This window comes from Suncus etruscus, chromosome 3, assembly GCF_024139225.1.
Source record: "Suncus etruscus isolate mSunEtr1 chromosome 3, mSunEtr1.pri.cur, whole genome shotgun sequence".
NCBI lineage: Eukaryota > Metazoa > Chordata > Mammalia > Eulipotyphla > Soricidae > Suncus > Suncus etruscus.
Genome location: NC_064850.1, coordinates 975,266 through 993,298, shown reverse-complemented (window position 1 = coordinate 993,298; position 18,033 = coordinate 975,266). Strand labels below are relative to the sequence as shown.

Here is an 18,033-nt window from a genome sequence, read left to right as displayed (position 1 = left end):
CGTTTCTATTTTAATTTGCCAAATACTGTTTGAAATTTAACATACGTGTCTGCAACTAGAACTGACCTGCATCTGTGTCTGTGGGTTTGCGGGACACTGGCCCATTAATTACTAGTCCACTGCAACAGTCAGCTGTGTCAGCTATGTCCACGGCCAGCATTTCACTTGGTTGCATGTTGGACAAACTGTACTAGTGAACACAGACATGTAGGACAATTTCTGCCCTCAGGGAAGTTGCTGCTTAGTATGATGAGGGATAGGGTGAAAAGTTCTAATAAAGGTTGACAGTGCTCGAGCACTTGCATAGACAGACACACACTTTTGAACTTCAGGAGATCAAAAAGGCCTCCTCCTTCTCATTGAGCCTGAGTGAGTAAAGTCTGTGAGGAGTTTCCTAGCAGTTTCCTCTGCAGCGGACAGCAGAGTAGAGATCAGTGTTTGAGGTTGGAGCATATTCCGAGAAACAAGAACATCACTGTCAGAACCAAGGGAGACATGGTGCCTGGAGAGTTTAGCCACAACAGCAGGCAGGAAGCATCAGAGAAAGGGAGCGTCCCGCAGAACTCACCTGGCAAGAGAGCATGGGCAAAGAGCAAAGCTGGCAAAAACCACCCACTGGAATGTCCCACAACACAGGGTTCCCTTCACTCCAATAACTCAGTAAGTCTAAGGTTGGAAAGACAAAACCTAAGCTTGCTGTCACCAGCCATTCACACGTCGCAATAACAAGGTGTGATCACCCGGGAGTACCCAAGCAGGCACCCTGTAATTTAGTCAGCAAGGGAGAACTGCAAAAATGCTGCAATGCTTTCCTACACCACTGGGATGTGAAAGGCCAGCAGGTACAGAAAGGAGGTCAATGACATTCCTGAGAGCCCTTTCCTGAGGGCGATTTCTCTTCAGCTGCACAGAACTTATCGGGATGCATTTCTACTACTGGCTGTTCTGACTCTCCACGCAAAAGCAGCAGCTACTGAGAGCCAAGTCTCTGTGCTGCTCCCAATGTAGCTGTAGCTGCTTGCATCCCTGCCATCCTTCTAACAGCACAATCTACCTGCTGCCTGCGGCTACTGACCGATCTTCCTGGTCACACAGAATGCTCACGGGGCCTCTCTGAGTTTCGAGTTCCTCGAGTATAAAGTGAGGCGCTGAAATAGGGCTCCTTCCAACTTTCCGTGTTTTAAAGTAGAATTTAGCAAAAGATTCCCTATACCCAGGAAAATAGGCCAAGTCAAGGTCATGTTTCGAGCAAGCTTGCCTAAAGGCTTAGTAAGCCCAAATACAAGCATTCTCCCACTCTGACACGTTAAAAGTAATTCTTCAGTAAAATTGTGGCCTAATAACACAAACTTCAAATGTGTGTTTAAATAACAATAAAACATTAAATATCTTTTATATTTAAAACATCTCAAATCAATAATGTAATTATAATATAGCATTAACACTCTTTATACTGGAAATTCAGTTGCTGAACTTGCTTGCTTTAACACTCTGAAGCCAAATAATTTAAAATATAAAAGGAAACAACACTCCTCTTTCTCCGCTGCTCAAGTTTTTCTTTACTTCTGAGCTGCCCAACAGTGCAAGGTGCTTGACACCGAGCTGCCAGCAAGTTCATGAGTTCTGTCCTGGGACTGTAAAAAAAATCTCTCTTAACATCACAGATATGAGTCACACAAATTATTTTACAGTGCTGTTGGTTAGGAAGCTTGGCTACTTCCTCTGTCCCAAATCTCACAGCACCAAAATCTAGAGGGTCAGGAGGGCTGTGTTCCATCCAGAAGCATGTTCTTTCAGGCTGTGGGCAGAACTGGGCACCAGGGATGGAAGTGAGAATTCCTCTTACTCACTGCTACCCAACAGAGTGGGCCTCTCTTCCCCAAGATGCCCACATTCCTGGCCTATTAGTGTCTCTCTTCCATCTCCAAAACACCTTGAGACTCTGGTCCCTTATGCTCAAACTTCTCCGAGACTCTTCTGTGTTGTCCTTTTCCTTTTAAAGCCGCTGGTATTACACTGGGACCATCTTGGTAATCCAAGATAATCTCCCTATTTAAAATTCCATGATTAATTAATTCTCTCTGCCAAGTCCCTTAAACCATGTGAGGTAATGTATCCATAAGTCCTGAGATTAAGGTTCAGAAATCTTTTATTTTTTGAAGGGGGGGCATTATTCTGCAGAGTAATACAAAAAAGACACTGATATCTTCTGCCACTGAATAATGAATAACCCTGCTCTTTACACTGCAGAGCAGAGTTGTTTTTTTTTTTATTAAATACCAATGAACAGAGAAAATGATCACAGTGACCCTGTGATTATTCTCTATACAAAAAAAAAAAAAACCATTAACTGCTCATGCTTATGATGATGAAATTATATATGCTAGAAGGGTTAGAGAAAACAAAAATGTGAGTGTCAAACTGTTAGTAGCAGAGACTAAGATATTATGTGATATTATGAAGCAATTCTTCAATTTTCTACAACCATTCACAGAAGTCACTGCAAGTCCTAGTTAGAATTTATTTTTAAAAATACTATAAAAAGGCCAGAAAGTAGTGCAGCACATAAGGTACCTGTCTTGTACACTTGTGTTCTATCCCTGGCATCTCCATATGGTCCCCGACCCCACCAGGAGTGATTCCTAAGTGTAGTCAAAAGTAAGCCCTGAGCACTGCTGGGTGAGGTCCAATAGCCAAAAAAACAAAATAAAATAAAATAAAATAAAATACTATGAAATATCTTACCGTCTATCTTCAAGATGCACCTAAATCTGATAGAAGAAATCATGATAAATAATGTTTTTCTTTCATCTTGCCAACTAGACCAAATTAAAAGCTCCTGGTTTAAACAAAACAGTGAAAAGCTCAAAATCCCTTCTTGGGGTTTTGAAAGAACAAAATTACTTAATTACACTTTAATTTACTTAATGCACACTTAATTACTTAATTCACACTATGTACAGTGGCAAAACTATCAAAACTTTAGAGCAGGAGTCCTCAAACTTTTTAAACAGGGGGCCAGTTCACTGTCCTTCAGACTGTTGGAGGGCCAGATTATAGTAAAAACAAAAATTATGAACAAATTTCTATGCACACTGCATATATCTTATTTAGAAGTGAAGAAACAAAATGGGAATAAATACAATATGTGGCCGCGGGCCATAGTTTGAAGACCCCTGCTTTAGAGAAACATGAAAGTATTGATTAGTCACAATTTACAGAAATGTAATGTAGCAATAGTAACCAATTCTTGATTTGTTAAAACACAAAATAGTATAATTACCTAAAAATAATCTCATAAATTTATTCATCTCAGGGGGTATAGTATTAAATATATGAATTAGAATGAAATAATGGTATTAATATAAAGACAAAACATAAACATTCCTATTTATTCTCTAAGAAATATGAACCACAGTAACTGTAAAACTATACAAGAGAACATCAATAATTCACCAAAATATATAATAATTTCTAAGTCTATCAATTGTTCAAAACTACTGACATGTGGTAGCTAATAATAGTTAATAATAGTGAACACAGTATTTGAAAATAACTGAGAGTAGATCTTAAAAGTATCCATCATAAGGAAAAAGAACTAAATAGCTGGGGCAGGAGAGATAGCATGGAGGTGGGGCATTTGCCTTGCATGCAGAAGGACATTGGTTCAAATCCCTTCATCCTATATGCCCTCCCACCCCCAGAGCCTGCCAGGAGCGATTTCTGAGCATAGAGGCAGGAGTAACCCGAGTGCTGCAGGGTGTGACCCAAAAACCACACACACACACAAAAAAAGAAGTTATAACTCAGTATGGTTCACTGAATTGACTGTGATGGTCATTTCACAACATATACAATTATTGAATAATCATGTTAAATACCTAAGTATTTAGCTATAAAAATTATGTGTTAATAAAAACTAAAGTTGTACAATATAAACAGAACTTGCTGGTGTGGTCTTTATTTAATATATCTAACACAAGCTAATGCTTACATGATGACTTAATATAAAGAGTCAAAAAATTATTTTTGGTGTTAGGGCCAAACCCAGCAGTGCTTAAGGGTTACCCTAGGTCTGCACTCAGGAACCACTCTGGTGGGCTTGGGGGATGGAACTCAGGTCAGCCCATGCAAGACAAGCGCTCTACTCACTGTGCTATCACTCCAGGCCCTAAAAAGTCAAATTCTTTTTTTTCCCCTCCGGCCCAAAAGTCAAATTCTTTTAACATCAAAAGCAATTGGAAAGCAACTGATAAACTAAATCTTCATATACATATATGTATGTATGTATGTATGTATGTATGTATGTATGTATGTATGTATGTATGTATGTATATGGACTTCCCATAATGCAAAATTCTCACAATGAATCTAACCTTTCACTGAACTAAAATGAATTCCTATTTTAAATAAAGATAGAAACTCCCTACGAGCTCGCAATGCCCGTTTTATGAATATGTGAAGGATGTGAAAACAATTTGAAAAAATATCTGCACCCCTGTGGTCACAGCAGCATTAGTCACAATTGCCAAAACAGCGAATCAACCTATCAAACAGTAACTGGAAAAGAAGCTGTGGTGTATATGGAATACTTCTCTGTCATTGAAATGATGAAATGATGAAAATGGGCCTTTGAGGACAGAAGCGGAGGGAGGGAGGGGAGAGAACTAGAGAATGGTTTCACTCATATAGAATATAAATGAACTGCAACCCCCCCCCCATAAAACAACCGCTTCATTCAACTCCGGACAATGGCGGGTCACCAAAGGGAAAAGGAAGAAGGGCAGAGTGGTGAGAATTACGTACACATAGAAATGTGAACTAAAACTCGGAAATTCTTTAATACTATAAACAAACGTTGAATACACTTAAATTTTGTATTTTTCTGGTGCTGATAATATTGAGACTCCTACATTCATACATCAGAGTCATGAGAATCCCACTCAACTGTCATATTTAATTAATCTAGTTCTATTTTATAAAATTTTGCTCACCTTCAACTTACGGCTGAATTCAAGTAATCAATAAGGGATGCATTAAAGACTAATTATAATTCTTCAGATTTGCTATCAAGCCAGTGAATTCTCATCTACCTTAATGGATAATTCAATAACTTTTCTCTGGTAGCATTTTGTTGTAAATTTTTGGTTCTTTAACGTCTCTACTTTCCTTTATTCATATCCTGTTTTGTTTATATGCTCAATTACTTGTTATCTATGAAATAAATGTACCCATTTTAAAATTGAGTTTTTCTTTCTTCCAAAACCAAATAACTTAAAATGATTAGAATATCATGTAAAAATCAGATCTCTAAAAACCAGAATCATCAAAATGTCTGATAATTGTTATTAAAGTGAACATTCAAATTTCCGTATGATTTCCAAGAATGAGTTCGCATCAGGAATATCACAGGTCTGTGTCTCTACCTCCAAAGACAAGTGCTTCCTGGTCTCAATTCTCAGTTCTTAGACATGTCATTTTATTAATCTGATTTAGCAACCAAGTTGAAATGTCAATTAAAATATAGTAAATATAATAATAAAATACTATCAAATGAAACAATCCAAAAAGCTTTCTAGAATTTAAGCTGAGCTCATTTTCCCCCCTCAAAATATACTTATGCCATTTATACAAAATTCATAAGATCTTTAAGTAAATGATTTCCATTGGAACCGTTTTTCAAATACAGTTTGAACATAGTTTAATGTATGTTAGATGATGATCCTTCCAACTCCATAAAAATCAACAAAGCCACCCATCACAAAAGTTTCGAACATTGCATTTTAAGTAAATTATTAAACCATTTCTACATGAAATGGCTAGAGCTTTCTCTGAGATAATGACTGAAAGTTTACTGCCCCTAATTTATACGCTTCCTAACAAGTTGTTTTTTCAGCTGAATCAAGATGTTTTAATGATCAGGACTATAACTCACAGCTGCTAGGATATAGTCATAAAAATACTTTGTTAAAGTCACAATAAATATTTTAAAGCAGAAAATTATTTTAAACTACACTGTGAATCCGTGTTGGTTTTTCATGAAAACATTTTCCTTTGTGATATTCTTTCATTTCCTGTTAAATGATTTATGTTTATATGTATTTCAGCTTCACTGAGATCTATTTGACTTGTAACACTGTGTAACTTTGAGTATAACACTCTGATTCGATATACTTGAGTAATCCAAAAGCACTGCTACTATATAGCTAGCTGACACCTCCAGCACATCACAAAAGTACCATTTCTTTATTGGAGTGAGAACATTTAAAATTCACTCTTAGAAATGTTCAAACATAGAACAGAATTATTAACCGCAGTCATATTAGACTGCACTTATTCAAACTATAACTGGTAGCTTGTGTTCTCCAACTGTATTCTCCTGCATCCTGCCTGCCTCCCCTGCTGACCTCTTGTCTGTTTCTATGAACTGTGTTGCGTCCACACAGTTGGGATACAGACCAACCAGACTTCATTAGTTCCATTCCAGGTGTACTACTCAACTCAGAACTTTTATAGGTCAAATTTTAAAAATGAAAAAAATGCTAAGTGGTTTACTTGGTTTTTATCTTTCTATGGCATCATCCAAAAGTAACTAATATAACAAGTAATACAACTTCGAATGAAACAAAATCCAAATGATTTGGATTTTCTTTTCTATTTGACATTTCCCTTCACATAATCTCCCCAAGGGCTATTATGAATAGTTAGAAATGGCAAGATGCCTACCATGGCTGAATACATTCCACTGTAGACCTGCCCATCCATAGCATAATAATAAAATTGCCTATTAACAACAAATAAGATTAGAAGAAGATGGCCCCTATATACAGCACAAATGTGTAGCAGGCCAGGCCAGTGGTTTTCAAACTTCAAACTCCTGTGAACTAGCACCACTCCATGGACCAGCAGTAGTTGACAATACCATTTAGGTTTTCTACCATATATATATATTTCTTGGGACATATCTCCCTGTCAAGTAATTACAACTTGATGTATCCCACTCTCTATTCAAGCACTAACAGATACTTGGTGTTTTCGTTTTTTCATACAATGTTGTACCTAACAGGGGAATGCATATCTCTGTTAAGACGCTTTTTTATGGGGCTTGAGTGATAACCCAGTGGGTAGGGCATTTGCCTTGCACTGGGCTGACCAGTAATCAATCCATGGTCTCCCATATGGTCCTCTGAGCCTGCCAAAAGTGATTTTTTAGTGCCGAGCCAGGAGTAATGCCTGTGCACCACCAGGTGTGGGCCAAAAATCCACACAAACAAGAAAGATCCTGTTCCATTTTCTTTGATTATAGATATACCCAGAAGTAGAATTATTAGATCCTACTGTAATTCTATTTGTTTTTCTATATATTTTGGTTTTGGGGTCCTACCTAGCATTGCTAGGACTTACTTCTGGTACTGTATGCTGAGATCATTCCTGACCATGCTGAGAGGAAGATAATATAGTACCAGGATCACACCCAGATCCACTGTGTGAAAGGCAAGTGCCAAAATGTCTAGAGACTATTTTTCCAGTCCTCACTGTGATTCTGACTTGTACTTTCTTGAGAGGTTTTCAATTAATATTACTGATTCAATCTCCGCATTAGTGATTTTTTAAAAAAGATTTCATGATATTTCTGTGACATTTCTTTATAATTAGATCTTGTTCCTAGGAACAAATCCACTTTGTTTAGGTTGTTCAGGTAGTCTTTTACATCGTCTACAATCCTTTGTATACCATAATATGGCATATAATGTTAATTATTCTTTCTGTCCCCAAGTCAGCTAAGTTTGTCTTCTTTTTTTCTTTTGAAGAATTAGTTCTTGGACTTCAAAGATAACAGAGGAGTTAGAGCTTTGCATGCAGCCAACCCTGTTCTATCCCCTATGTCAGATGGTCCTGAGCACTGCCAGAAGACCAGCACTACCAGTGATTTCTGAGAAGAGTCGGGAGTAAGCCAGAGGCACCTGGTCTGGCCCAAATTTCACCAACCCCACTCTGCACAAAAAGAACTTGGTTTTAATTTCCATTGTCTTTCATTTATTTCTGCTCTCATTTGTTATTTCTGTCCTACTTTGGACATAGTTTATTTTCCTTCCATTTTCTTAAAGTATTAGTGTTGAAATAATTGAATCATGTTTCATTCTAGAAATAAAACTATTTAAGTTTATATTACTGTATCAAAAATGTTTTGGGTTGCAGTTCCTGCTATTTTTCCCTCCTGGATAAATTAATAATTTCAAGATAATAACATCTGAAAGAACAAAACATCTAAAAAAGTATTATCTATTATAATAAAACAAAATTAATTCTGGAACTTATAAATCAAACATCATTAACCTAAGTAACCAATAACAATGTAACAAATTGGAAGTCTAAGGACAATATATACTTAAGGGTCTAGAGCAGAGTTCAATTTCAGAATTAAAGTGTAGTGGAGGTATGTCAACTGTTGCCAAGTGACTTTAGACAATGAGTGTGTCAAGGAACCCACCAGAGCTTAGAAGACTGGCATGAGCTAACAAATTCACACTGAAATTACACCACCTTTCAGTTACTATTCTATGATCAATCAACTTACAAAGAAGAGTTTCAATATCTTATTAGTATTAATAGCTGAAGACGGTCCTGGTTGTAACAATCATTGTAAGCAACCCTAAATTATCTTTAAATGGTCTCTGCAAGACCACCAACATTTTCTATTCTGAAATGTGCCATCTGGAACAAAGTTGATAGTCACTTATTTTTTGTTTGGTTGTTTGGCTGAATGACTTCAGGGTCACACCCTGCAGTGCTCAGGGATTATTGCTGGCTCTGCACTCAGGAATCACTCCTGCTGTGCTCGGGGGGGCCATATGGGATGCCAGAAATGGAGCCCGGGTCAGCTGCCTACAAGGCAAGTGGCCCACCTGATATAAAATCTAACTGGCCCCTTTATTTACCTTTTTTAAAAATAATCCCTCCAATTCACCAAAAGAATGAATTTTAAATAAAGTATAAAGTATCCTAGAAGCAAAAACTATGTTTCCATAGCCAACACTGCTAAAATATCACCATGCTATTAAGCAAGCATAATACTCACCAATCAAACACCATAAACTTTATACCTGACACCATCGCTATCTTACCGATTAAGTAAGGACAAAATGGTGTCTTGCCCCATATACTAAAGACTAAATGATAAAACATAAATCAACTCTAATTCTTAGTCATATCACACCACATCTTCTGGTTTATTGCCTTCCCATGTTTCTCTCAGAAAAAAAAGCCAAATTATTTCACCAGTTAAGAGCGTAGAATGCTCTGTCCTCTCTAATCCATCCTTAACTCTTTACATTGCTGTTTATGTACCTCTTTATAAGAGATCCTTCCAATCAATCCATTCTAAACTCTGTACCCCGTTTTCTTACAGCACCACAGTCTTTTCCTTTACCACACATTCACCATGTGGAGTTGCATTCAAGTGCATATGTATTCACAAGATACTGTTTGCCTACAAAGTAGATTAGCAAAGAAAGCATGTTTTTTCATGCAATACTTAGCATGTATATGTATAGATATCTGGTCATAGGAAGAACAGAAAACTGGTTGAATGAGTGAGTGAATGAATCTGCTTTATGCCCCATGCCTATCTACAGAACTATCAAACAAAAAGAAGAATCCCGGGGTTTTCTGAGGCACATCATACAGGAAGAGAAATAGTATAACTATCCCAAAAGAAAATATATACACAAATAGAAATGATACAGTAGTAGCATATAATTTGATCCTCATTAGCCGGCAGGCAGGAGGACTAACGTCTCATTTCCCAGTTGCCTCTAGCATCAGCTAAGGATACTACTCGCTGTGCACTGTGGGACAGAGTAGCTATGGCATAGGGAAGAATAACAGTCAAAAGATCAGGTGTTCAAAGTCTACCAGTGACAACCATGGATCGTCTAGGTCTCACTTTTTCATCTCCTATCAATGGTGATTTTCTCACCTCACCAATACTGAACACTAAGACAAACTACAGTTGATTCAGGCCAAAAGGATTTTTGCCAAGTACCACAACATTAGTACAAATGTACTAATGGGAAATAAAATGAACAACAAAGAAGGCAAATTAGACAATCTATCTAGCAAGATCTGGGACCAGAGACTTACAAAGAGAAGGTACAAAAATTTTCCAGGAAAAAAATAAAATGAACTGAAGATAACCCAAGCCTAGAAAAGCCACATAAACTAAAAACTATGGCAAATAATGTCAGGCGAATTGGTTGGATGTCTTGATGAAAGTATGTGTACAAAGTGGAAGAAAGAAGTAGAGAAAGAATTGCAGATTATGGTCACTGTCAAATGGCAGTGGGTTACCAACATCATTCGAAAAAAAAGTGAGCCAGAAGTGATTATCTGAAAGAGTCTGAAAGAGTCCAAAATACCACAATGCAATGAACCAAAATGTGTGTTTTAACAAGGGTTAGGAAGCAACAGATTAAAATAGGCACAGTCATTGAAATATCAGAAGAATGTTGCAGGCCAAGGAGGTCAGGAGAAACAGGGAAAGGAGTTGTATAAAATGGAGTTAAAAAAGAGAGACTAAAATGAAAATAGAATAAAATCATTTCTAGTCCGATGGACTGCAGTGTGGGGGTAGGAGGGTGGATTAAAGAAATAGTGAAAAATCAGGGCTTTGCACCCAATTAAAAGCATAGTGTAAACTCTCGGTAAAGACTTTTCTTTTGGAATGCAAATGCCTGATTTAAGCTTTGAAGCAAAAGCAGTGACTTCAAAGAGGACTAACTTGAGTAAACAAGGTGGCCAGAGACTAGATAAAAAGCCAGACAACTCGCCACCATAAAATGCCTTTGTTTTACAAATCGTGCATAATTTTAGATAACCTGAAGGAAAGATTTGGGTTTCTTCCTTTTGCTCCTTTTCCCCTCTGCCTCTCTTCATATGCTTTAAATTTCTACTCTGTGCCTTAAACTCACCAATAATAAAGAATGAGGGCAGAAAACCCTAGACCTCTCCTCCGCCATAGTAAATAAAGGCAGGACTTCAAGTCAGTTACTCACGGACACACAGTCCTGCTCGCCCCTCTCCCCCACTCTGGCCATAATCTCACTGATGACCCAGCTATGCCCTGTAATTTCCAGGTCATATAGGCAATAGCCTTTCCCCATCCCCAAAGTTGCTAGGTGTTCTTGCTGAAGGACTTCTTGAAATCATAATAAATACCTAATGATCCAATCCAGTCACAATACTGGCTTAAAAGAGGGAATGTCAGGAGAAGTTTCTGGGTGAGTGCCCCCAACCCACCCCCACATTCCTAGCCCATAGCATTAATAACATCACAAATCAGTGAAGCGGCAGAAAGAACATTAGAAAAATCAAGTTTTCATAAAGGTTCTGGGAGTGTGAGTGGGAATGAAATCAGTGAAGCAGCAGAGGGAACATGGGGGAAAATGGTTCCATAGATAAAGGTTTGGGGAGTTTCTAGTTCAGGGGAGGCAGGATACTGTCTGAGGCACAACTGTACAGCAGAGAGAGATGGAGAAGAGTTGCATACAGTAAGTTCATCTCAGTACCCATCTCCCTGGGCCATGGTGAGCTGGCCCAGAGGAGGCCCACCAGGTTCTTTCCTAAAACCATAAAACCTTTAAAGGAGACAGTATTGATGTCAACTCACTCCCTAACATTTTTGAAAGAACACCCAGGTTAACTCCTGTTAACATTCTGATTCTCAAAACAATTTACTTACAATTGCCCGCTGATTCTTAGAGTTTCTTTTGTTTTTATTTATTTTTGGGTTTTTGGTTTTGGGGCCACACCCATTGACGCTCACGGGTTACTTCTGGCTCTGCGTTCATAAATTGCTCCTGGCTTGGGGGACCACATGGGAGGCTGTGGGATCGAACCGCAGTCCATCCTAGGTTAGCACAAGGCAAACACCCTACTGCTTGCGCCACAACTCCAGCCCCCTTAGAGCTTCTTTTATCCTTGTCTTTATTTAAAAGTCCCAATATTTGCTTTCTGTTTAAACCAGAACCACTCACGATATCTATAAGGAAGGAGTCTTAACTGATTTATTATGGTCCCTGCCTACAGTCAACACTTTTGTTGTAAAGGAAGAATTGACACCCAGAGAACACATTTTTTCCTAGGTAAAAAAAAGGAGAGGAGGTTGAAACTAAAACTAATTTGCCCTATTACTAGTCCTATAGAATGTAACATTTAAACACGGGCACTACCCCAAAATTCATTATCTGTGTTACTTCGGGCAAAATCTAAGCATAAAAGGAAAACATAGAAGCTAAAAATTAGACAGATGAGATAAGAATCACTGATCTTCCCAGAGTAGCTAATTTTCACATTCCATCACAATACAAAATCTGAGTGATCAATATTTCTATTAAAGACTGTTGTTGTTGTTGTTGTTGCTGTTGTTTAAATATGTGAATCCAGTGTTCTCTGTCACCAGCAAATGGTTAAAAGATAGTCAAAGGGAAGGCAAGATGTATTGTTGGTTCAATCATAAGAAGCACACCTAGGATCAGAACAGTTTTGGTACACATAGCATGCTGAAAACCCTTCATCTGAATGTCCTCTCTCGGGGCAGGTTTCATTTGTTTGGGTTGATGAACTCTAAAAATTTCCGCTGCAATATCACATCCTTCTCTTCTCAGTTTCCGCAATAAGGTTGATTTCCTGTTTCTACTGCAAGTCTTACTTTCCTAAAACTTTCACCAGACTTGCCTTTCCCTAGTCATAACCTTAGCTGCAAAGACTTCATCTCTCCCTTCCTGCTTCCTTGATGTTTGGTATTTTCAAACCGAACCAATATAATAAAACCATCTTAATTGGCAAGTCCCAACAAAAATTTTTGAGGGCATGATTTGAGACTTACTGAAGCTTTTCTAATAAACACATGAACAAAGGTGATCTGTTTCTAAGACTGAGTATAAATACCACATGTGTTCCCATGAAGCCATTCATTTGTATTTGAACAAAGGTTTTCAGTGAAAATTGGGAACCAAATCCTTTATTTGCTCCAGATGGTCCAAACCCATTATGGTAAGTAAGCATGTATAAGCATGTACATCATATCGAGAACCTTATGTTTATTTTATGTGTATAGTAAATCTGTTTTATAGAATATATAACATTTAATACATTATGTAATTTATTTTATGAAACATAATACACTTATATATTTATTTTATAGAAAACAAAGCAGTACAACACCTATATAACTAAAAAGAAAAATTGTCACGACTTTAAAAGATAGAACTTATCAAGCAGAAAGGAGGCCAAGATATCTTTACAGACTCAGAAAATGATGACATAATCATAAAAAAAATTAGCATTGTTTCACTTCAAACTTAAGAGAGGAAATAGCTCTGTTTACTTCTAATCTAACAACTGCACAAAGTTAATTTCATGCACATGTCAGATTATGTAAAACACTGCACTCAACTGACAAAAGGAAAACAAATCTGAATGAAGTTTATGCCGAGTTTAATACACAAGCTCTCTAAGATTATGAAAACATCTACGATTTAGTTCAACTGTTCTAAACTGAGAAAGGTTGACACCTCCATCAGTTTAGATATAGTTTCTAAAGAGTTGAGGTGCCCCTACCCCACCCCACCCCGGCAGACAATGGGCAAAGCCTGCAGAGAGACAGTTTGGGCTATTACGGGGTGGGGGTGGGGGGGTCAGCTAAAAGGAGGGATGAGAAACGATTGGCATCAAGGTACCAAGGCCACCAGCACCGAACAGCCCTTCACAACCACAAATGCTCTGCCTTCAGAAGGGAAGGGAAGGGAGGTACGGCTGATGAGGGCTAAGGGGCACTCAGTTGACCAAAGCCCTGACCAACTGCCCTGCCCAAGGCTCCTACCTTGGATGCCTGAGGCGTGTTGATCACATGCACTGTGCTGGGTTTGACTCCATTAGCCTTGGGTCGCTTATAAAGAGCGAATCTGCTTTTCCTCCGTCCTCTGTCTCCACTTGGCAGCGCACCATTGTACCTGCAGAGAAGGAAGAATTCATTAACTGGCAGAGTGCTGGAGTTAAGAATAAACCCAAGAAGGAACAGAGAAAGAGCCAGCATGGTCTAAAGAACTGCCGGGTCAATACCCCACAAAAGCAGAGTGCTGCAACACAGACTTCGGCTGTAATGGAATTCCAATCGCTTCCAGAAACTTCATTTAAGATTGATGTACAGAGTAATTATAGGTTTCCTGTTCTATAAAGTCGGACTCCTCAAATCATTTTTGGAAAGAGACAGGGCATAAATAAGCAAATGAGAATTCTGCAGAGGCTGTCCAAGGGCTAGTTCCATTCAGCAAACATCTTCCCACTGGACCCCAAATAGGCAAGCAACATTTTTAAACGAACTAGTCAGAGAGCGACATACTAAGTACACCCCATCTCTCACTCAGACCCTATCGGTGTCTATAGGATATTTACTTCTAAGAAGACCAAACTTAGTTACTTGCTTTCTTAAGTTCTTGACTCTCTACATTCCTTCCCATTCCTGTCTGAAACCTTTCTGGCCAGCCAAAAACGAAACAGAACAAAACAAATCAAACATGAAGTACCAATCTACAAGAAGACTGCCCATTAAGCACCCCATACTTTCCAAAGCTACATCTACTGTCAAATAACTTGTCAACTGGAAAAAGGCTTATGTCCTAGCATATTTTCTTTACTAATATCTGAAGTATAGCAGGTGATTCTTAAAAGCTGGGTTTAGACACCGACACCTTTCAGTGAGTGTTTCAGTTTGACAATTTTTCTAGACAAACAGGACAGCCCCACACTCCCTGAGAACAACAAAGCCAAGGGCAGCACACCCTCCCCTCCCCTGCTTCAATCCTTGGCTATATTCCATCACACCCTGCAAAACCTGGTTCCCAGTGGCAAAGAGGGTGATGAGGCCCACCTGAGAACAACAGAAGATAGAGCTTCAGGGTTCCTTGTGTGTGTTTTACAATTCCGTAGCTCCAGTCTGACACTGGATCTAAATTATCACCAGAGGTTGTTGCTACTGTGCTTTGAAATGTTCCATTTCTATTACAAAGAAACAGCAGCCACAAAAAAAAACAATGAAGTCATACCTCCATGTTTTGCATCAAGCTCCTTAAACTACTCGGGATCACTACTATAATGAGTCTTTCCAAGAGCAAACCACCTTTACAGACCCAAATTGTTTTCATGTCTTTGTCCTATTAAGTCAAGATAATCATTCTGGGGGAACAGAAATATGTGACTTGATGAAAGCCGAACTCTAGATATTTAGGCCCTAACGTTTAGGGGATCATCATCACCACTGTAGCCTCCAAATACTGCTAAAGGATGGACAGAGGCTCTCTGAGTTTGAGATACTGACAGTTAACAGAGGGAAGTCAAGGAAGGCAGGCACATTGGAAGAATCTATCCCAGGAATGGCCCCTTCTTGGGAAGCTAGACTTTCCCTCCCCAGGGGAGACCCTAAAGAACATCAGAGGCCTTCTACCCTCTCTACCATACTGCAGCCCAAACTGGCAAAAGACATCCTTGTCCTGGGAAACATAAAGTTTCTGGGACCAGAAACAAGCCATCAGACTCTGTGGAGGGCTGAAGAGGTAAGAAATCACACGCGCCAAGTCTGCTTGAACATAGATACTTCAGGTTAGGCAACTCATATGCCAGTCTACTCAGAGGTGAATATGAGAGGGGGAAAATCCTATTGGAAATAATTAGGGTAACAGTGGGGGAAAGTGTCATGAGGAAACACATGTCTAGGTTAAATTACCAGGGATCCAATGACAAAAGCCAGCCTTTTCTGTCTTCATAGAGTGCTCTGATTGAAAGGAAAAACACAAAAGTCTGAAAAGAAAAGAAAGACAATACAGGCTACAAGATACATTAGGAGCACAAAGCACTTTGAAGGGCCTTACAGAAACCCTTGTGAGGGATTCACTGCATGAACTGTCTGGAAATTTGAACAAGAAGACTAAATGGGGCGTGGAGACAACAGAGTTCAAAGGCAAGGGGTGCAGTTAGTTCGGTACTCAGAACGCATCAAGTGCCAGGAGAGAGAAGAAGCAGATAAGGAGGCTGAGGGCAGAATGGGCCAGAGCACAGAAGGCAGAATGCCAAGCTAAGAAGAAGGGCTTTTCGCCATGACGGGCAAAGGACAAACAAGACGGGATAAAGGAAACAAGAGAGAACCCTAGGGCAGGATGGAGGATCAGATGGGAGGACGACGGCAATTGCAGTGGAGTGGGGTGTGGTGGGGTAAAGAGTGACCCTTCCAAAGATAAAGACATCTTTACATCCCAGAATTGGTGTGGGTGGCTGCATTTGGGGAAAGGGGTCTTTGAGGATGTAGTTAAGTTGAAATTATCCTGGGTTGCTGGTGGGTCTTCATTTCCTTGGCAAAGTGTCTGGCACATGGGAAGAGAGGGGTTAGGCTCAAGTGGGATGTAAGGACCACACAGGAGACCACAGTTATGCCATCCCTGGACAGATATCCAGGGCAAAGAGGGACTGGGAGAGGTAAATGCAAATCAACTCCTAGGTCCTCAGAAACAGAGAGGCTGTCAAAACCTCCAGGTCAGACATGAAGCCTCCAGAATGAGGGAAGAAAATCTGCTGTTCTAAGCCACTGTTTTGTGGCAATTGATTACAATAGTCTCAGGAATGTCTGAAAGACAGACCAAAGCAGCAATGATTTTTCCAACAGAGGCTTCAAGGAAAAGTTTAAGAGTTACTGACAATGCTCAATGAACAACAGGAGCACCTGGGAAATTTATCTGAACAAATCATGCCTCAGATTCAAGAATTCTACCACAGGGCTCCAGGGTTGCATTTCTGAAAAGCAGGACCGTTGAAAACAGTGGTTTTTAAGGCATGTGCAGTATTACTTGGTCACCGGTGTTGCTCCATCTAGCAAATGAGAGGGAGAACAAAGGGGAGGTCACACAGGCTTAAGACAGTGGCCAGAGGATCGGGGACTTGGCTTGCACATAGTCAGACCGGGTTGATCCCCAGCATCCCATATGTTCCCTGAGCCCAGCAGGAGTCATTCCTGAGTACAGAGCCAGGAGTAGACATTCTGACAAATGTCTCCCTGGCCCAAAAAGGAAACAGCCCCTCCTTAGTCACTGGTGCAGAGACCAAGACCTGAAGAGAGTTGTGTTGCCAAAGAGAAGAACCAATTTTATCAGTAAGCATTACTTAAGAGTTCAAGAGTCAAGATAAATGTGTAGCTATGGATTGGATAAAATTAGGCCATCGTGACCTTGCCCATCTTCACAACAAAGTTAAAAAAAAGAAGCCCCTCTTACTACCTCCCACTCCACCTCACTGTAGCCTCCACTTTTATTCCCCCTCACAACCAACATTTCAATCCTCCACCTTCTCTCTACAAAGTACAGGTATGTTTTAACAAGGGTGTGCACTCACCAGCCACCACATGAGGAAAGAGAATGACCCCCACTGAGTACAGCCAGCAGCAAAATCCTGCAATCAATAAAATGGCTATTGGAGCAAGACCCTAGGTCTTCAGCAAGTGGTTACTGAGCAACACATGGCTTCCCGTTTGTCCTTCATCCCCTGAGCTAATTCAAGTTCAACACAGTCACTGCCTCCCAGCCCTCGGGGAAGAGTGGTACCTCTCCAGCACCTGGTGCTCTGGGGGAAAGAAAAGCAAAGGCAATAAGGGAGATTGGCTAGCTGAGGGCAGGGAAACCTTAAAAATGAATCCCAGTGACAGAAGAAATAGTTGGATAGTGGAGTAGAGCCCAAAGAAGTGAGATTCTGCTTACAAAGGGAAAAATAAAACAGAAATGAAAACAAACCCCAAAAAAACCTGATTGCAGGAAAGATCACAATGTTCCCTGGCCTGGCAGGCTAGAAGTTTACAGAAATCAGAGTTCTGAGCGCTGCTGACACACTCTTTCAGCACCTCACCAGGGTAGGGGCAAGGGCTGGTTCCAACTCATAAGTGACACATTCTCTAGCTACACATTAAAAAAAAAAAATCCCAAGCTTTACAAACAT

The 18,033-nt window shown here is 39.6% G+C and overlaps 1 protein-coding gene across 1 annotated transcript in view; it reads right to left on the bottom strand.

The window, feature by feature from the left end:
* The window catches only part of PELI2 (pellino E3 ubiquitin protein ligase family member 2), a 199,643-nt gene that overhangs the window by 114,588 nt on the left and 67,022 nt on the right, over nucleotides 1-18,033 (bottom strand). Inside the window, exon 2 of the mRNA XM_049770437.1 lies at nucleotides 13,883-14,012. Coding sequence (XP_049626394.1) covers nucleotides 13,883-14,012 — 130 coding nt within the window. The remainder of the gene's footprint in view (nucleotides 1-13,882; nucleotides 14,013-18,033) is intronic.